This window comes from Anopheles gambiae, chromosome 3, assembly GCF_943734735.2.
Source record: "Anopheles gambiae chromosome 3, idAnoGambNW_F1_1, whole genome shotgun sequence".
NCBI classification, from domain to species: Eukaryota; Metazoa; Arthropoda; class Insecta; order Diptera; family Culicidae; genus Anopheles; species Anopheles gambiae.
This window is the reverse complement of record NC_064602.1, coordinates 2402740-2419095: the sequence shown is the minus strand read 5'-3', so window position 1 is coordinate 2419095 and position 16356 is coordinate 2402740. Positions and strand designations below refer to the sequence as shown.

Sequence of the window (16356 nt, the reverse complement as noted above, 5' to 3'; positions counted from 1 at the left end):
CGCAATGGCATTTGCAGGCCATTTGCAATAGCGGCAGTGGTGCGGCGGAAAATTGTTCTCACATGGTCAACTCCCCACCAGCACTGCCACGGTCAATTTTCAGCGTAATTTAGGCATTATGTATGCCCAACGCGGTGCTACGCCAACACGATCCCACCACCAGCGCTTCGGGCAGCGGCGGCGGTTTGATCGATTTTCACTTTCGACAAACCCTCTCATTCACTTTTACCATCCCGCCATCGTTCCACGGTACCTCCCGGAGACCGCTCCGAATTGCCGAAATTGATCGTTTCCCCGCGACCACCTCCACCACCTTGGAAAGAGTCGGTTGGAAAAACTCTATCAACGAAACGCGATCACAAGGCACAGAAGCAACCAACACTGCTGACTGTTCGGGCGATTGGTTTGTGGGAACTGGTCAGATTCAAATACTGGGCCCTCTCGACAGGCAATTGTTCGGATGTGTTATCACTTTCACGGCCACTCGGCTTTGCGGTGCTGTTTGTGGACCCAGCTTTGGACCCAATTTTTCTTGGGGGATTTGGCGGCAGCAGCAGTCGAAAACGAAAAATCCTTTCGGATGCCAACATTCCACGATACGCACGATACACGGCTCTTTCTTTTTTGTTTTCATTTCTTCTGTTTCATTGCGGGTTTCTTTGTTATTTTGTTATCATGAAAGCATTCTCACTTTCAATCAGATTAGTTGACGACAGACGACGGAGCGGAATTGCTCACAATCGCATCCGACACAATAATTAGACTAATTGTAAATAGATGTGTTAATAATATAAGCCGATCCGGCCACTCTCCACTAAACGTATCTGTCTCTTGTTTCCGTTGAAAATACTCGCACAATTCCCGTCTTCCCGTGGTGTGGTGCCGTCCACTGGAATATCGTTAATAAAGTGTTAGTTCACTAAAGGGTCACATGCTCAAACGGTTAAAGTTGGTTGATTGTTTTTTGTTTCTTTTTTTTTTTGGTTCCATCAGCAGGTCGTGTTGGCCGCCCCGTACGTTTCCAGATGACCCATGAGCACTTGCTGCAGGTGACCCCGCTGGCTACGCTCCTCGGCGATCTGCAGCTTAACCTGCGCCATGTCTTGCTGCAGCTGGCGCACGCTGATGAATAGCTGTCGTAAGGTGGGGGTCATTTCGTCGTACTCTACACCTGATAGAGCGACCGTAGCGAGAGGGGCCCGGGAGAGGGGAACAAGAAGGACAAACCGAGCGGCGGAGAAAACCAATGCATGATCGAACCGGATTAAAGATAAATAAAAAGAGAAAGAAAGGAAGAAAAAAGAAGGAACAAATATGAAACGATAAAACAAACCACAAATCAATGTTCACCTTCTACCACACCACGAGCGGCACTCATATTACAGAAAAAGAAGGCATAAATATCCACCGCACGGTAGAAACTATAACAAACTACAAAACATCAGCGTAACGGGACAAGAAGCACAACATAATCAAAAACGCCAACAGCCCAAAATCTCCACCAAACTGACCCCATTACTGTCCGAAACCGAAATACGCCGCACCGCACCGGCCAAAGGAGGACAAAATCGGGTCAGCCCTCCCTCCGTAAGAAGAGGTCCTCCCGCCTGCGGTAGGGGTTTTATGTTTAATTTGTTCAAAAGCGCACGATGGATGCACTTCTTTTGAAGGTGGCGGCGGCGTAATTATTCACACTTTTAGATTTAGATCAGCCCTTATTACGGTTGCGACGACAGAAGTGTCCGTAAAGCAATAGCAGCAGCAGCAGTTAGGTTTTGCCCCATTGCCATTGTTTTACTGTTCCGTGGAGTCTTTCGGGGGTTGAGGGAGGTGTAGGTTGGGTGTTGTAAGGAGAAAGAGTGAAAGATGAACCGCGCTTACCATGGGAAAACACGTTCTTTTCGACCTCGAAACAAAATTACCCTTTTCATGAGCAATCTTGGCAGATAAAACAAGAACGCTGCTTCGTTCAGACCATAAACTACACTAATTATGCTCGATGCTGAGCAACACACAAAAATTAGCGATCCAACATAGCGCCATGGGCAGTCCCTCCATTTAATACATTACATAAAATCAATAATCGGAATAAAAATCTAACACTTTCCCTTCGTGATCGCTACGAAGATCGCATCAATAAATCGATCGGATTGATGCGCGTGTGTGTGTCTGACGTAACGAAGCGTCACGGTTTAAATGCAACACAAATGAACTCAAGCATCTGCATAGGATTGCAACGAAAAAAAGGGATCAATCTACATCGCCCATCTGCATTTTGAACCACAAACACATCCGCCATCGAGCCGTTTCGTTACCGTTTTTTGGACAACACAAATGACGACCGGGTCGCTCAAGCGTGGCGGCGGCGGTTTGACTAAGATCGCTGAAGCAGCCGCCGGCAAGTAAAAACAATACGACTATTACACACTCACACAACACCACACCACACCTTCCCCTCCGAGATGATGCTCATTTGTTTTGCTGGCGTCGCGAGGTACAAAAAAAAGTGATTTATTTTCGTCTGCTCCGCCATAAAAACCGAAACCCAAGCCCCAACTTAATCTTCTGTGAACGCGTTTTCCTTCATGCATTTCTGCATTTCTTTCGAGGCACGGGTCTCCGGGGTTTCTAGGTCGATATCTCTCCCCGTGCTTGACACTCGCTTTCATCGAGCTGCTGCTGCTGTCATCCTCTGCAAGGGGGAACTCTTTTTTAAACAACTGAAAACTTTTATTGCTCTCTTGGTAAGGCTGATCCTAAACAAGCGTTTGGCGATGAATTGCATAAACGCATCATCTTGGCGATTATGTGAACGTTGCTTATTCAGGCAACATATTTATGTTGCAAGGAAAAGAAGGAAATAGTGATTCTTTCAATTCTAACTACATTTCTCAGCACATAAAGCATGAAGCAGCTACGGCAGAACGTACAGGAAGAGGTTACACAGAAACGCGATTCTTTACTACTTCGTCTAATATCACATAATGGTTTTTGGCCACTCTTCGAGAGGTGCTACGCGGTTGGATAAATAGTGAAAAGTGAAAGATCACTCCGGTAGACGTCTAACGATCAGATACTTCTTGCTAGCCGAATTGTGTAGATTAGTGTGTCTGTTTTTTTATTTATTATCGTTCCATCATTTCTCGCCCACGTAGATCCCTTCCTTCCTACTACACTACATTGTATATCCACAACAAGCAACACGGAGTATATATGTATATGCAGTTTGACCGCTCAGAGTACCACTAAGTGCACCATGTACTAAATGGCCAAATACCAGGCCGACACGACATTCATTCGCTTCAAGCGATAAAAAAACAACCAAAAAGCTAGCAGATTGCAAAATACACGGTAGGCCAATTTCGATGTTTGATTGTGTGCGGGTGGGGGTGGTATATGCGAGTATATCATTTCCAAATTGGTGCCTTCTTTCCAAGCCGGCAGATTAATAAAGCAAGCCCACAGCAGATATATGAAGAGCAACACATCCAGCTAGCATTAAGCTACGACGGCAATACACAACTGATCAACAAACAAACGATCCTAGATCGATTATACGCGTCACACCACTACATTGTGTGAATATGGTTACCCTGTGTACAACATTCGGTTAGTAATTGGTGTATAAAGTATGGCGTTTGCTTTGCATACACATCGATCGCAGGTCCTTGAGACGGTGAGCGTAGCATTACAGACGGATAGTGTTGTTGGTCGTTTACACGTTTAAACAGTGAAATAGTTTGTGAACCCAGTTAAGGAACATCCTTCGCTATGCGTTAGGACAACAGCCTACGGTACGGTACATATCTCTATAGAGTCCGGTTGCATTGGGCAACGCGTTGAAATGGCACAAACAAAAAGCTACTACCGCTAGTGTGGCAGCACAGCACGAGTCTACGAAACCTATCGACCCTATCGATGGTGCTGCCAGTAGAACATCCACAGCTTGTTGCAGCATGACACCGAGTTGCGGGACATATCGTCGCGCAGGTTGTCTTCCTGCAGCAGCGAACCTCGCGCCTCCGCGTCCTCGTGCTCTCCTCCATCGTCGCCGTTCAGCTGCGGGGTCGAACGGCGGAGTTGCGATATTTTTGAGTTTCGCTTCAATCCCTGCGCCGTCTCGAACGACCGATTCAAGCGCCGATCGTACAGCGACCCACTGGTACCGGTGGACGGGTGCCCTAAGGGCAGATACTCCCCACCGATATAACCGCCACCTTCCGGTGCCGGCGGTGGCGGACTTGTGTCCCGGTCGGGAATGACCGCATCTAGCTCGCGGCTCGTCGTCCGGTGCCGATGCCGATGATGGTGCTGTGGTGGTGATTGGTGGTGGTGGTGTTGGTGTTGATACGTGGCGAGGTTTAAACTTCCACCGCCCGGCAGCTGATTCGCATTCATCCAAACGGTCTGCTGCTTAGAAACGCGCGATAGCAGTGGTGTGTTGGTGTTTGTGTTCATGAAAATATTATCATAGTTTGAGCCGGATCGAGCGATCGGATTATGGTATCCTGTGGCCGCCTGCGGTCCTGTCTTTAACGTGTTAATAGAACGCGGCCCACCGTTTGCATTGCGGCCCGATTCCTCCGAGTGCGATCGCCACTCGGTACTGCCGTAGCCACCGATCGAATATCGAGCTCGTTGATGGTGTTGCTGTTGTTTCTGCTGCTGTTGCTGCAGGTGCTGCTGGGACTGGGGCTGCTGCACACCGTTCGGCATGCTGAGTGTCGCAATCGAGGCCGCGTACAGATTGAAACTGTTCGGGCTAGCTTCCCGCCAAATGTGCGACGAGTTAATGCTGTTTGTGGAGGTGTGTGTCCGGCTGTTCTTGATGCCGCCACCGCTCGGGAGGTAGGACGACAGCGAGGAGCAAGTGAAGGGTAGCTGCGGATTGGACGAGGAAAAGTGTTTGCTGGTTTTCAACTTTCCACCGCGGATTGGCAAACACGGTGTCCAGGGAAGCAGCGCTATGTACGGTTACAAAGGCGCATATTTATTGGTTGGTTTGCGTTGCGGATATTTTGCATCAATTTAATGGCACAAAAAATAAACGATGGCCAAATATTTACCGCGTGTCGTTACGTTACGATAGGACGGTGGAGTTAGGAAGCAAATGGACAAAGGGAAAAGAGAGAAGACATAATACAATGAAACAGTTTAGCCTTCTGTAAGTGTTTGTTCGTTTTGCATTCTCGCATTAGATTTTGTAAGAAAAATACAGCGACGAAAATCATTATCACATTTCTTGCCAAGCTTTGACAGACAATTAAACACAACACAAATTATGCAAAGTATAACGAGAAATAAAACATGCTCAACCAGCACTGTACAGTGAGATGATGAAATTATAAAACAATTAAATTAATCTGGTGCAAATTAAATACACACTATTGATGTATCCAACAAAAACGCTCCTTTCCATCTTACCGCTTAGCACCACCCTATTTTATAACGCAACATTCAATCAGAAATGCGTGCAATGATAAATAAGCAACCAAAATTAATCCCTTCCCGTGCCAAACAAGAATCAACTATTTCTTGTTTGAATTGTGACGTTGCGTTAATCATTAACCCATGATCCCATTATTGTTGAGCGAGCAGAACCTATCCTAACGTTTAATAATCTCAAAACAGTCCAAAAAAATGATAAAACTTCATTAGCAACTGTTATACGATAACCTTTGAAGATGCCCCCAATCCCACAACACAACAACAAGTGCGATTAATAATAAACACGTAGTGACGGAAACAAACGAAAATAAAACACAAATATTATAGGAACAGAATAAAATAACAAGCAAGATAAGCCACAAACACTACACACAGCTTACCTGAATGCATAGTGTTGCGCGAAGTGCTCTGGTAGGCGGCACAGTACGCTTCGATGACGCGCAGAACTAGTGCATCCTCCTCGTAGGTCGGTGACACCTTCGAGCTCGAGCTGAAACTCAAGCTGTGATGCACGCTATCGGAGGTGTTTAAAATGGTGCTGCCTCCTCCACTGCTGCCACCGCCGACACAGCTGGCCGCCGCTCCCCCAATGCTTCCGGTAATGCTTGCCGTTGCACTCCGTCCACCGCCTGTTCCACCTCCAGCACTGCCCGCGCCACTGACGGCAACCGAGCTTAGAAACGCTGGACGCAATGGAGGTGCCGGTCTTAGGTTAGTGATGTTCCAATTAGCTAGAACAGAGGAGAAGAACGGAGACAATATGTAAGATGAAGCGATTGACGAAGAGATAGCAGTAGCAGAGAAGCTTTATTCCGCATACCTTTTTCCGAAAAACCTTTTTGATTTAGAGCCGCTTGGTTTGCCTCGAGACGATTTAGGTTCAGGGAGTTCGGGGAAGCTGACAGATTTGGATTCTGTTGATGTTGCTTTAGTTGCTGTTGTTGGAGCTGCTGTTGCTGCTGCTGCTGCTGCTGCTGTACTTGATTGTAGCTCAGATGGTGATTGAACGACTGGCTGCGTTTGTGTTGCGACATGTGCTGCACGATGCTGGACGTGCCGCTGCGCGATGGATGGCTGTTTCCGGTTGCTGACGGCGGTGACATCTGTGAGATAAAACAGGCAGACACTCATTAACGGGCAAATACCGATCGTATTGTTTCCAGCTTTGCTCTAAGCAACCAACCACAAATCCATTCATCATACACACCGAACTGCCCACAGCACATGGAAATGATAAGGTAACACGCCGGGAAACTTACTACGCTAATGAACAGAGCGCCAATGATGCACAGAGATGGTTTATTAACAAGCAATGGGTGTACGGTTGGGTGAAATAGCGCCCGAAAAGCGAAAGCGAAGTGCGAATTATTAATGCATTCGGCAACACTTCGCTATTCCTGTGGAAACGTGACTTTACTGATAGGAATGCTCGCTCACAGGGCTCAGGCAGGGTGCGATTTGGCTTTACTTTATGTACAACAGCAATGATTGTAATCAAACACACACACACAAACACACACATAAACACAAAGCAAAGTTGCATTCTGATGATTGGGCCACGGGTTACGGAAGGACACTTGTAGGGCACGTTTATTCGACTGTACTAATCACAATTAGTTTTCGAGTGCAGTCGCAAGAACACCTAAAATATCACACAACATAGGAACATCGAAAATTAATAACAATACTCATCGAGAAGAACAAAAGCAACACAAGATGATAAGGTAAAGAAAACAGGGAGAAAATAATAGTAACAAAAATCAATAACAACAATAAAGGAAATCGAAAACATAAAGCTAACTCAAACAAAACAGAAAAAACACGCTTGCCTGAACCCCGAGCGGCTGCACCATTAGAGGAAATGTTCGGACGATGCGATAGACCATCACCACCAGAAGGAAAGACGCCCGCCTGGCTGGTCGTGGGATTGCTACTATTAGTACTGCTACTATTGCTACTATCACCAATGCATGGAGATCGTGGCGACATGGGCCGTGATAGTGGCCCCGAGGCCGGTGGCAGCTTCAGCGACTCGTTGCTCGTGGCGACAAATATCGGTAACTTTTCCTTCTTCCACCAGTGTGCATAAAGCCCAGTTTTGTAGGTGATCCGGTCTTGCGCTGACTCGCCGCCGGTGGGCGGAACCGCCGATTGCATCAATCCACGTTGCATGGCAGCGGAAGAGCGATCGTACAGATTCACTACAATGCGACTTCGGCCAGAATAGAGCCGTGGTTCGGCGGCAGCATCGCCTTCTCTGTCCATCGAGGAGAATAACGAGAACACTCGATCTTCACTTCTGCTACGCACTACCCGATCATGTCCCGAATGATCATGTAGCGCCGAAAGCCTTCTTGGTTCGGACAGCGCAGCCGCAGACTGTTCCACTTCTACCGATGCCCCGTCACCTCCCGCGACAGTGGCACTGTTCTTCTCCAAGTCTTGCCGCCTCTCACCATGAGGCTGAGAAGTATCATGAGCATGCTGATCATTATGGTGATCGTACTGTCCACTATCGGTGAAATCGAACTCACTCTCACCAACGAGCGCAAATCGACCCAAATTGTGACTTGAGCGAGATTGTCTCAGCGAAAACGAACGTGAAGGAACGCCATCGACAGTATCTTCCGGAGGCTCACGATCGTGCAGCATCCCGTGAGCAATGTTGCTGTGCGCACTGGGGACGTTCTCGTCCAGAAGTGTACGCTGTTCTGGATAATCACAAAGAAGAAAATCACCGGAAAATTTAGCAGGTCCATCTGGCGACGAGATTGTACAACTACCGGCCATACCTGAATCGCTCGAATGGGGACTGTGGCCCCGGGAATAGAAACTACAGAATCGGCATTTGTGATCCGTGCCCGCTGGGCCAGTCGCACGGTATCCATCCGATATGTGGTCAGAATCGTCCTGTCCACGAGTGGCACTCTTGTCGTACCTTCCGCGATCCTCACCCGACAAATTGTTGTTCGAATCAAGGTTCTTCGGTGCGGCAGGCGATAATGGTTTACTGGACAGTTGCACGTACTGATAGCTAAGACATCGTCTGGCAGTTGAGGTTGCAGGTTCGGTTGCTTTTTTATCTAGCCTCGTCTCCGGCGTTCTGCTCGTATCCTGCGAATCGTCCTTGTCTTTTCTATGATGATTCGGATTTAGCACAAGTTTTTTATCGGAATTTATTGAATGCTTACGGAATGGTGACTGCTCGCGAGATAAACATCCAAGCACAATGTTGTCGAGAATCTGACGATCATCGGCACCGTCGTGTCCAGATGCTGTGCTCGTTGGAAAGTTGTACAGCAACTCCGCCGTCACCGGATCGGGCGCGGGCACGATGGCGGGTATGTCTAGCGAACTGGAATGTACACTGTTGCGATCGGTATTGCCCGCCCCGTTTGAGGTCCCTGCCGTAGTTCCCTGTGCATCCGCGACCTGGCAGTCTTCTTTCCACGAAGGAATGTATATTTCTGTTACCGACGAGTTGTTGAAACGGTTGCCCACGAAGTACGTCGGCATGCTGTGGCGCTCCTCGGTGATCGTTTTTTGCTGCAGGGAGTGTTTTATCTGCATGGACTCGTCTAGATTAAGCAGATTTTCGCAAGCCATTCGTCCGTGGGCATCCCTATGCTCGAAGCTGGACACTTGGGACTGTTCCGAGCACTGCAGCTTTAATTCGCCTAGCATCAGGCGTGCCGTAGACGTATGGATTCCCGACGACCGTCCAGCGTTTGATCGAGCACTGCCATGCGCCCCGCCACTGTTGAGCGATTCACGATCGTTAAGGCGTAGAAACGGAATCGCTGCCGAACCAATCATTTGTGAGCTACGATTATCATCGTTATCGTAGTCGCCATCTTCTGATGCACTGTCCGCTTCGTCTGTGGAACAAGAGGAGGTTTTTTGGGCACCAACTTTATACGTAAAAGAACCACCCTCGGTAGAATGTGGATCGTCGTAACTTTCATACACTGTGCTGCCCTCGCAACTACTGTCGGGATTGGGCTTACTTTTACCAGCAAAAAATGTTATCGTTTCGTATGCATCGTCGTCTTCCTCCACATAATCCACTGCATTCTGGCGTTCGAGGTTTGATCGACTTCTCGAGCAAGAGGATGAAGCGCACGATGACGACTCAGAGTCGCTGGAGTTGTAGCTTCTCTCCCGTGAATGACACTCTTTTCTTACACTGCTTTCTGCGTCACCATCCTTACTGGTCTGCTGCTCGGTCGAGTTTGCATCATTTTTGCCATGTTCTGAGGGCACTGCCCGTGCTGCCGCTTCCTTGTCGCGTCGTTGCATCCGCACAGTAGTTTTATGTCGCCGCCGTCTCATCACTACCAAGCGTCTGTCATATTTGTGAGTTACTTGGGGATATAGTAAAGCTTGCACGACATACCGGGACAGTTCACCCGCTCGGAAAAGGCGACGAAAATAGCTGGTCAACTCGGCATAAGGTGCCGTAGGTGGGTAATTCGAAGGCGGAAGTGTTGCTTCAAAGTCAGCACCGTACATTCCGCACCCCCGACCACCATTGTCGTCATATGCACACACGGATACACGAGTACTGTAGCCACGAGAATCGAGTGCTAGTTGTTTGCTGCACTATTTGCACACGTAATTCGTAATGTTGCACATGTTGCAACATGTTGCAAACCGGGATTTTCCCCAAAGAAAATTCAATCATACACACCAAAGATGCCACACGCCACCGGGCATAATATGGGATTTAGTTAATTGTTTTTAAGAATAATTGAACAAGAGAGAAAAAAGAGAAAATAAAATTTAAATAATACAACCCACATTACACTTGAAGATTCGTGCCACTCATACATTCACGAATATTGTCTAGTAAAAACTTTAAACATTGCCTACCAGAACACCCTATCCCCAACATTCATACCCGACCATTTACACACACACGCTCACACACACAACAGCATACTTACATGCGGTGGAGGTTGTGGAATATTAACGGCCGAGCTGCTAACGTTGCGCTTCATGTCCACGGCTCCTGTGTTGCCCTGCTCAGCTGCTCCGGACTTGGGGCTCAGCAATTCCACCCAGCGATTGGCCTCATTCGGTCCTTGACACACTGCTACGATGCGATCGATCAGTGTGCCACTGATTTCAAACGCATTTTTTAGCTGATCCGTATCTTCCAAACGGTTCACCGTGATGCCCGTCAAGGGAAGCTTTCCTTCGTACTTGAAAGCGCTCATTCGCTGGCTGACGCTCAGTATCAGCAACGTCTGGGGAAATAGCACCAGGTAGCGGTCCTTATGCTCTGGCCCAACAGCCACACTGCCCATGTGGATGATGTCACCGAGCGTGCTTAGCTCAGCACCCTGCCATCCGCGCACTGGTCCGGTTAGTATCTGCAGCTCCAGTTCCTTCTGCCGTCGAGTAGCCGAGCAAGAGGAAGCTATATCCTTGTACACGGCGATACTGCGTTGAGTATCGCCTCTGTCCGGATGTCCGCTTTCCATGTGGCGTTCGAGTTCCTGCAGTATGGCGGCGTACTTATCAAGACGTCGAAACGGCTTCGAAAGACCGGTAGTAAGCACAAGCAGACCTGGCTTAGCTGCACCCTGTTTTTCCATGAACACATTCAGCTCATCACTGTGGGAAAGGAAAGATAAACAATCAATTAACAACATTCAACAACGGCTAGGGAGTTATTGATTTCATTACCGAAACTTATCCACTATCACTATGGCACGGGGATGCGCTGCACAGTAGAATTGGTGTATTTTCTTCATCGTTGGGGCATTCGACAGAAACACCTTGCCAACACGATCATTGCAATCCTCCAGAGTCTGTAAGAACTCTTCGTGCATTTCCACCACTTCGAGAAAGTTGCACATTAATTGCGTATATTCGTTGGAAGAAAGTCTGCAATAAGGATGGAAAGCGTTAACAGTGCGCAATACCATTAGACATTCACGCCATGCTAAGCTCTACGTACATTTGGCTGCCTTCCAGCGGTTCCAGGAAGTTTTCGGATAGGCCGCGCAACTCGGCAACATGTGCCTTCTCGCTTTCTAACAAATCACGAAACACCACCGATCGAAAGGCCTGTATTTCCTCGGGGGGTCGTATTGTTTCGGATAAGGGCAACGGTCCTGGGGAATTATTTAAAAAAAATACTTTAGGTTAACAATCATGTCACATATTTTGAAACATTTTACATTGAACTTACCGACATATTCCTTCACGTAATTGCTAGGAAACCAGCCTGTCTTGTCGCCCAACGTTCCCTCCCACCAACCACCCTCTTCACGCTGGGTAAGCGTTATGATATCGCCCTTTTTGAAACACAGCTCATCGTTGTTGGAACCCTTGAACGAATACTGTGCCTGTACAGTAATTATCGAGGAGTCCATGGCGAAAAAGGCGGTTTGTTCTGCAAATAAAATCAAACGCATTACATGAAAACACTTGTTCTGAACAAATCAGCTACCAATTCTGGGGTATTGCCATAACGCGAAGCAAAAAACGTGCCTCATATTTCGGCCATATGTGCAAGTATACCAACCCGTTCCGTTACAGATAAATCATGCATATGTAGAAAGACAGATCGAATTCCACAAACTTATAAATAGTCCCTTGTATGTCTTACGCCTCAATATTTGAAAAATGTTCACCAAAAAAGATGACAAGCGCAAGCATCTACCCCGTTTTCCGTTTCGCACCAACAGACAGTATGACGCACGCACGTGTTTTAGTGGATGAACATTCGACACTGCTGCTCAGAATCGTTGCAATTTGACGCACATAAAACACGAATGGTTTCAAATACTTTAATCCAATTGGATTTAGACACAAACGGACGCTAAGCGAACCAATCAAACAAGGAACAAAATTGAAATGTTTTAATTTTCCAAGAGAATGATTCAAAATACAAAACATAGACGCTGTAGTTAGTTAGTTATTTTCGCTATCGTTTATCCTGTTTAGTTTATTGATAACAAATCACAACTATTAACCAGGCTCATTATCCCTAGCTTCCGTCAACCGCTGCTGCTTATACCAGGTGTTTCGAAGGCCGTTTCGAATTAGTTTCGCACATAGTTCTACATTAAACACATACATTTTGTAACGTTGTTCCTATACGTGTCGGTATAAATAAAATGGAAATGATTCATATGATTATGCGAGTTCATGAGTGTGTGTGTGTGTGTGTGTGTGTGTAAGTGTGTATGCTTAGGTATGTTTCGATCTTGTTATGATAATGTGGCCGCTGCTATTGGGAAAACACAAACAGGTATATCAGTATCACCACCATTATGATGTACCATATCAACACAACGTAATTTTGATGCATCGTCATGATAAGGGTCTCGCAATGCGTCGATTGATTAAGGTATGGATTACAAGAAATAACTTCTTTTTTTTGTATTAAACGCGTGACCAAAAGTCACTGGACTGGATTAATCGTCTTAGCCTGCACGGAATGCCAAATTGCATTTCTCATTTGGCCGCCGGGGCCCTGCGCGCTATCAAAGTTGCTTGCAGCTTGCAGAATTTCTATAATTATTCTTCGTCACTTGGCGCACGATCACATGACTTCTCCCAGGAGAGATATTATGCACTGGCTGGGCTGCTATGAGGCGAACCGTCGTCCGACGAATACATTCTCTTCCCTGGTGAGTTGTCTAAAAGAAAAGGAATAAAATTGATATTCCATATATTTATACTATTTTCTCCTACCAGCTCTATTGCCATTTCGAACTTCGTTTACTTACGCTCTCGGCTGTAGAGCTACGCATATGTTGCGTCCAATGAATCACCAAAATGCCATGACGAAACAAGATTTGGGGGGGCACCGCCTCAAACACTAATCGGAATCGGTTTGGTTCGTTTGGAGACGTCGCACGATTGGAAGAAAATAATGTCCACTCGGGACCACGGAAAAGGTTATTCTTTCCTTTGAAAATCTCAACACAATACTGGTTCTAACGCCGTCCTAAGCACAGCACAACCGATTCGTCTCACTGCTCGCCAGTGATAGGACATAACGAGAACTGCCAAAAACCGTTTTTCGCGATGAACCACTCGGCCACACCTCACCTAAGGTTCTCCCCCGGGTCCTCCCCCGGGTACACGCCACGACGAAGAGATGCGTTATTTTCGAGGAAATTTATTTGGCAAAACATATTCGAGAAAATAGTTCCCTTTGGTCGCCGCACGCCCTTGGCTGACACACAAGTGACAGCACCCGTCGCTTCCATAATGGCAGGATGGTGGCACGTTGGGTACGCCAAAACATCCACAACCAAAGCCAACGTGACGCCACTCAGCTACACATTATGCAAATCTTCGGATTTGTCGACACATTTGCAACAATACTTCTATGCATGCATACCAAACCAAGTCATATGCATACACCAACGCTGATGTGAACACAGTTTGCAAAGGCCTCATCTAGCGTACATTTGTAATTTGCACCCCTACACGTTACGTTGAACGTTAAGACGACTCTAAATGACCCCAAATCGATTGCATTACCGACTGGGAATTGCGCGAAAATCACATCTAAAGAGCGAAATAACTCACTCCGATCACCACGAGGGGTTGGGGCCCTGGCAACAGTCCAACAGTCAATGGAAACGGGTTTTGAAAATTAGACCCATAAACAATTCACCCGCAAAACCAGGGCTGCTGCGATAGGACATGGCGATGTACAATGATTGTTCGCGCGCATTTGCTAACACACACGTGGGGTAGTTGCGTTTGCCGCCGTTTGTTAAAACAGCAAACAGACTTTGACGCGTATCTTATTTCAGACACTTTGGTGCGTCCTTGTTGATGGATAGCTCTGGTTCCAGCAACGCTCCAAGAATGTGTTTCTTTGGCTGAAACAGATCGGCGTATTTAGACAAAGTTAAAGCTTTGCCGTTTTTTCCTCCTTTCCGATCTGCGTGTGGCCGCACGTCGCTTGTGTGCGGAATGTGACATGTCGTTTACAACAGGTGTTTTCGTTTTACTGGTGTCCCGCAGCAAGCCGAAATGCGCGAGGATTGTAGAACAAATTAAATACTGGCCACCCTTGGTTAAATTTAGAGAACAAGCATTTGCATTCTGTCTTAACAAACTTAACACTTTTACAGATGAATTACGATCCGCATTCGTGAGATGAGGGGAGGGGGGTGGGGGGGTCGAGGAACGTGTCCTTATTTTTGAACACCCCACCCAAATTTGAAGCAGGAAAGTGTTTATATCGCTCATGCCCGTTTGAAACAGATCGACGGTGGGATTGATGATTTTACAACATAACAGCGCCGGATTATTATTGCCCCCGTATGATCCCTCGAAAGGGCAATAAACCAGCACACAGGTTCGGGTCGGGCTGTGGATTCACGTGCATTTCCCCCATTTCGTGTGGAGACGCTCGCGCTCGTGCATGCCGTAGACATCGAGACTCGGCGAGGGATTTTACTATTTCCACTCAACGCACGCAGGTCCGATTATGAATGTTCCCCCATCTATCCCTGCTACAGATCGAGCAAAGATATATCGCACCGCCACTACTGCTGCTGGTGATGGTGGTAGTGATGCTCGAAAGATTCATTCGGCTCTCGATCGTTACTATAAATAGAAAAATAAATTTCATGGCGACACAGCAAATGTCCAATGCCATCCGGCGACGACAACCAAGAAACAACAACCGTTTTGATGGTGGTGCGATCACTGCTTGCTCTGATCTTCACCTAGAATGAGCATCGCTCAACAGCATCTTGGTCGTCGTCATTTTCGCTTCGCATGGGTGCTTTGTGTCGGTTCACCGATCAATGGAATCTTGTTTGTGCTTATTATTATCTGCGGCCTTTTTTCGAGCTTGCTTGCTTGCCCAGTCACCGGTTGTGTCGCCTTATCAAATGCTCGCTCGAACACTGATTGATCAGCATCAACAAACCAAACAGTCCAATCGAACCGTTTTTCCAACCAGCAGGGGACACATTCGCTTGGCCTTAGACATTTAGGTGGACCCTTCTCAAATATAGCAAAGCAAGAGCATAAAATATTCCTATACCCAGGATTTATAATTAGCATCACTTACATGGGAAGAGGAAAAGTGAAAAAATCTCCTTCGGTCGATACACGCTTTGCCACAGGCCTTAGCACCGCCACCGTCGCCACCGCCGCAGCCGCCGCCGCCGCTGCCGCTTTCGTCACCTTCTGCCGCCGTCGCTTCCGCCAAACCAAAAGGACAAGATCACTGGCACCCAAAAATATTTACTTTCCCCGTTTTGCTGCACCTCGCACGTACCGACATCCAACCATGCCAGCCTGCCAGTGCCTGCTTCGTCGGCGTTTCTGCTGCTGCTTTCTTTCTTAACCCGTTAATTCCGTTGCGTTCTTGGGCCGAAAACGACGATCCGGCGATGGATGGGTTTGGTTCCGATCTGGTTCCGAAGCGCAGAGTCGGATCTCTTTTTTCCTTCCGCTCTACAAATGTCGCACGGCACGAACAAACTTTTGCACGGGGGCAAGGATGGTCACTTGGACAGAACTTTGCACTCGCGCGTATCACAGGCCCAACAATTCTATCTTCATCGCCGAGTACATCGCCAAAAACGGGACAAACGGAGAGCAGGGAAAAAACGCCCACCCGGGAAGCTGGTCGCCGATAACCTTCACTGCTCTCGCTGGTGTATTCGGGACGGGCAAAATGGACAAACGAAAACGAAAACCGAAAGAAAGCACTTCTCGCGTCGGCTAGGCACAGTTTTTCATCTTCCCGTAAAGGACGACATTTTACACGGGGTCCGACACGAACCAACAAAAGTACAGCAGCGCGCCGTACCGCAAACGACGAGCGACAGAAATTCTTTTGCTTTGCTTTGCTTTGCTTTGCTTTGTGATTAATTTCTGCTCAGCTGCCTGTCAGATGGTGCCAGTGCTGCC

The 16356-nt window shown here is 47.4% G+C and overlaps 1 protein-coding gene across 5 annotated transcripts; it reads right to left on the bottom strand.

Moving 5' to 3' along the window:
- Positions 1 to 616: 616 nt before the first annotated feature.
- On the bottom strand, positions 617 to 16348 carry LOC1278078 (rho guanine nucleotide exchange factor 7). 5 transcript variants are annotated; one of them, XM_061660394.1, is made up of 9 exons: positions 15509 to 16348; positions 11648 to 11851; positions 11414 to 11570; positions 11140 to 11340; positions 10395 to 11067; positions 8241 to 10050; positions 7278 to 8159; positions 6269 to 6551; positions 5740 to 6179 (listed from the first exon to the last, which is right to left on the bottom strand). In XM_061660394.1, the coding sequence occupies exons 2-9, from the start codon at positions 11829 to 11831 to the stop codon at positions 6176 to 6178; spliced, it is 4194 nt and encodes a 1397-aa protein (XP_061516378.1). In that variant the 5' UTR covers positions 11832 to 11851; positions 15509 to 16348; the 3' UTR covers positions 5740 to 6175. The 5 variants fall into 5 exon arrangements, with proteins under 5 accessions (XP_061516381.1, XP_061516379.1, XP_061516378.1 ...); XM_061660397.1 differs by lacking the exons at positions 7278 to 8159; positions 8241 to 10050 and adding an exon at positions 617 to 1171 and having other exon boundaries at positions 5829 to 6179; XM_061660395.1 differs by lacking the exons at positions 7278 to 8159; positions 8241 to 10050 and adding an exon at positions 2709 to 4964 and having other exon boundaries at positions 5829 to 6179.
- Positions 16349 to 16356: the final 8 nt, after the last annotated feature.